Raw genomic sequence first — 4703 nt, 5'->3', positions numbered from 1 at the left:
GCCCTTACTTGCTTTTTTACCCCACAGTGCAGACCCTCTCCTTTCTTGCTCATCTTGGTATAGCTCCACTATATTGTGAGACTCTTTGAGTAATTTTAAATAAAGCCCATGATTTGATGCATTCCAGTGGAACAGCACAACAGCACTGTCACTTATGTGGATCTGTGACCTTTTAAATGTTGCACAAAAACCCCTTCTGAATGCATGTCTGTTACAATACCCTTGCAACAAATAACTGTAGCTGGAATAATTTATCAGCATTAACAAGATTATCTATTCTGCCTTTTCATCTGTTAACTGCCTTCTGGTTCCCTGCTTGTATTTCGTACTTCCATGTGTAATGTAAAGACATTGCAAACACTGAAGAAGTAGAATTGCTACTGCTTTCCTGTGCAGAAGGTGAGCAAATCATTTGTGGAAATCATTTACTTGACAATTTTCTGGACACATTTGTAAAAACACAGTAAAAACTACAAATCAAGCAACTTAGCAAAAACATTCATTTATTTAAATACACAGTCAAACATTATTCATACATACAAAACACAGTAATGCATTAACAGACATCGACAATTACCACGGCTTTGATATGTATTATTTACATATTAATTAACTGTAGAATGAACCTAAACAGAGACGTTCATTTTAACTGGACTGAATTCAGTACATTAAAATCAGAGTTGCTAACAGACCACAGTATTGGAGCTTCACAATTTGTACACAGTACCAACAGTGGTCCTAAAACAGCAGCATACTGTCTATCTGATGATATGATGTCATATGATATGATATGTATTACAACCCATTGTGACACTATTGATATGTATATGACCACCCTGGAGAACCAGTCTACCAATGGAAGTTTAATTCAAGTCTTGAAAATTGACTTCAGTGATACAGTCTGCCCTGTCTGCTCTCTCCTGGAATTCACTGTAAGTCGGCTTGCTTGTTCAAGACTAGCTCCTCTCCATCTTAAAACTACCGCAGAGCAAAACCAAGTAGCCCAAAAAGGACCGCCATGAATGGAATGGTTGAAACCATGATTGGGTTCCTGCGTCGTGTTCTTCACCAGTAGGAGGCGACGTTGACCACGATCTTGAAGGCCATGGAGAAGCAGGGGATTTGCCCAACGGTGTAGGCCAGAGAGCGGGTAGGGGCTTTTAGAGCGAATAGGTAAGCCACAGTGTGGACCAGTCTAGCCAGGAAGAAGATGCGGAAGTGAAGCCTGGCGATGGATGGGCTGGGGTCAAGCATGCAGTACAGGGCCCCGATGAACAGGAAAGGGTAGATACACTCCATATCATTGTGATGAAGCCTAAGAGAAAAGAAGAAGACAGAGACAAGGTTAATATTGCATGCTGACATCTTGATAGTATTATAAGGCACACAATGTATCATGATTAGAAACTAGAAACTACTTCAGGGTGCTTAAGAGACCCTGAGAGACTATTTAATCACAGCGAGGCTAAGCCCTGTTACTGCTATATAGGCTGTTATAAAAATGTGCCACAGTATATTCACAGTTTTATCATGCATTTCCCACGGTTATAAAGCGCATGTATCATGTTGATTAATGTGCTTTACCATAGCTCTCTGGGCTTTACAGAGCTTAGCTATGCTTCCGTATGATTTCACTGTGCTTTATTGCTATGCTTTTACTATGGGAAACTTTTATAAGGAGGACCCTGCAGAACACATTTTGGAGGACTTGTTCCCAAGTCTGCTTTTGTCTGACCAAATAAGCTCAACAGTTCACAATATCTCAATACAGTGAGTTGCTTGAAATGTTGCTAGAAAAAAAAAATGTGTGATGTATGCTGTATGATGTTACATGGGCTTTAGGGTGGTACAGTATTTTGCAATAGATGATGTCAGTAGAAGGGAATGTAGCCACGACCCAGTGTAGGCTTGTTAAATCTCTGTGACAAGCTCTGGTTTGTGGCTTTTTGAGACAACACTCTTATGAAGGCAGGAAGACGCTGCTATCCAGATTCACACCAACTGTATTATTATCATTATGGATAATAAACACCCAACCACTGCAACCAGTAACTACTCTACGAGAGTAAGATAGTACAGAGGACTTTCTGATTCTCTGTGAGAAATTGCTACCTTAGTTTTTTTCTATTGCTAGACTAATAGAACAAGCGTTTTCTCTTCCTCCAGAATTAAAAATATATATTTTTAAATCTCTTTAGTCTGTACTGATTTTAAATCTAAATGTTAAAATAATTGGTAGCATTAATAAAATGTTTATTAGCATTAATAATGGCGCTAATACGGTCCTTTATAAATATGTATAACCTGTTTGTTCATAGTTTATATACTATGTATTCATCATCTATATAAAGGGTTAATAAAGTGTTTATTACTGGACCTTATTAGCGTGCTACCAAATAATGTATATCACTGATACTGTACTCTGAAAATGTATGTCACTTTGTACAATATAAATTAGTCCTACTATAGGTGGATCTTTCTGAGAAATATTGGTCTTTTGGGGCAATTAGCAGATTTTTCCGGAATCAAGGCAGCTAATAATTATCTCTTTCCTTTCCTCTACATTTTTTTTTATTGGTGAGTCACTCTTAGATGGACACTGGTGTGCAGTGTGAGTCCGTGCAGTGCCTCGCTTCCTTACCTCCTGCAGCGCTCCACATCAGCATCCTCGCGGCAGAATTTCAACCCCCCGTGACGCAGCGAATCCTCCGGGTTAGCAAAAGCCTAAAGGAGGCGAGACAGATGATTAAATGCAGTCCAGTATGCGCTAGTTGGTTCTCATGAACTTCAATTTCAGAGCAGCAGCCGTCTCCAGATTCAGCGTGCATTTCTGTAATATACACAATTCTCGAGTGTGTTGAATAAAATACTGTAGGTAAATGCGCACACACATATTTTGATAAACAATTTGAATTAATTTTGAGATATGGACATTTATAGATACATATATGCATTATTATGATTAGTAGTAGTAGTAAACATAATAATAATAATAATAATAATAATAATAATAATAATAATAATAATAATAATAATAATAATAATAATCATTTACAGTTATAAATTGAATAGGCTACATTCAAAATACATCTATCTATCTATCTATCTATCTATCCACTATAAATGATACCATATTTGTTATTGTACTATATTAAAAACCTATACAGATATCTTACAAATATCAATAACATATGTATGGATCATACATTTTGGAATGTGTTCCATTTAAAATACATCCTCAGTCCAGGGCATAGTCAGTTTAACCACAGCTACAGAAGACTTCGAATGAATTCTACGAAAGTTACCTTTCTGCGCAAGCGGAGTTGTCCTGTTAGAATTGCCACGGCGTACATCTTGAGTAGAAGCAGAGTCGCATAAAATAAGAAGGAGCTGAATACCTCGTTGTTTAAGTCAAGTGCGAGAGCCATGGCTTTAAATAAATATATTAATGCAGGCTACTAAACCAGCTAAAGGTAGAGAGTGTGTGAGCAGCCCTGTTCTCCCTTCTCAGCAAAAGCCAGATTCTAAATTACTGTCGTCGACGCCTCCTTTTATACACCATAGACCGTGTGCCAATATTTACATAGAAACACTTTCCCTCGGAAAATGTCATGCCTAAACACATTCAGCTGTGGGATGTGTTTTCACTAGAATAAAACCAAACCAAACTGGAATGTAATAACTGAGGGATTAGTTACAACTATAACATCATTAGAACTTCCTGGAAAATTACAAAATATCCTGCTATTAACTCCAGTTGTATTGCAATAATGAAATGTTGTTTTTAAAAACGTAATTTGAGCAGGTTTATTTTTCCAATTAAATAATATGACCATATATATATATATATATATATATATATATATATATATATATATATATATATATATATATATACACATACATATATATATATATATATATATATATATATATATATATACACATACATATATATATATATATATATATATATATATATATATATATATATATATATATATATATATATATATATATATATATATATATAGGCCACTGGTTCAAATCCCACCTCTGCCACTGACTGACCCTGAGCAAGTCACTTAACCTCCTTGTGCTCCATCCTGCCGATGAGATGTTATATCAATGTCCTATTGTAAGTGACTCTGCATATAATGCACAGTTCACAGCCTACCTCTGTAAAGCACTTTGTGGTGGTGGTGGTCCACTATGAAAGGCGCTATATAAAGATATATTTTTAATAAAAAGATATATATATATATATATATATATATATATATATATATATATATATATATATATATATATAACATGATTTACATATTTTATTTAACATCATGTAATCAAAGAAACTACAAAATGATATTGCAAAAGTCTACCGGAAGCCATAATAGTGGTACAGTATTTGTTAGATTTCTAAGGCCATGTCCACACTACATAATTAATTAAAACTGTACTCAAAACTTTCTAATTAATCCAGCTCAAAGCGTCCACACTAAAGTACCGTTTCATGTTGAGTCGGGCTTAATGTGTACAAACACTATTAAAATAGTTTGGTTACAGTTCCTAGCAGCGCAATGAACTGTGGGACTCAATACAATACTCAATTCGCAGCTACATTGGACAGCAAGCAGTGAATCATGTTCCTGTCGCTACCAGCAATTGCTCTCTTCATTTCCCAGGCAATGTCCAGATTATAA

General features: G+C 35.6%; 1 protein-coding gene across 1 annotated transcript; it reads right to left on the bottom strand.

Annotated features, from left to right (window-relative positions):
- Positions 1 to 537: 537 nt before the first annotated feature.
- Positions 538 to 3566, bottom strand: LOC117419288 (prostaglandin E synthase-like). Its single transcript, XM_034031928.3, has 3 exons — positions 3306 to 3566; positions 2642 to 2724; positions 538 to 1315 (listed from the first exon to the last, which is right to left on the bottom strand). Exons 1-3 carry the CDS (start codon positions 3426 to 3428, stop codon positions 1066 to 1068), a joined length of 456 nt encoding a protein of 151 aa, XP_033887819.3. The 5' UTR covers positions 3429 to 3566; the 3' UTR covers positions 538 to 1065.
- Positions 3567 to 4703: the final 1137 nt, after the last annotated feature.

Source organism: Acipenser ruthenus, chromosome 41 (genome assembly GCF_902713425.1).
Source record: "Acipenser ruthenus chromosome 41, fAciRut3.2 maternal haplotype, whole genome shotgun sequence".
In the NCBI taxonomy this organism is placed as follows: domain Eukaryota; kingdom Metazoa; phylum Chordata; class Actinopteri; order Acipenseriformes; family Acipenseridae; genus Acipenser; species Acipenser ruthenus.
Note: the sequence above shows the minus strand (reverse complement) of the source record. Positions and strands in the feature narration are given on the sequence as shown.

Coding starts and splice junctions, on each gene's coding strand:
- LOC117419288 (XM_034031928.3), bottom strand. CDS start 3,428: ATGGCTCTCGCACTTGACTTAAACAACGAGGTATTCAGCTCCTTCTTA. Junction 2,725..3,305: donor AACTCCGCTTGCGCAGAAAG/GTAACTTTCGTA, acceptor CGCCTCCTTTAG/GCTTTTGCTAACCCGGAGGA. Junction 1,316..2,641: donor GATGTGGAGCGCTGCAGGAG/GTAAGGAAGCGA, acceptor CTTTTCTCTTAG/GCTTCATCACAATGATATGG.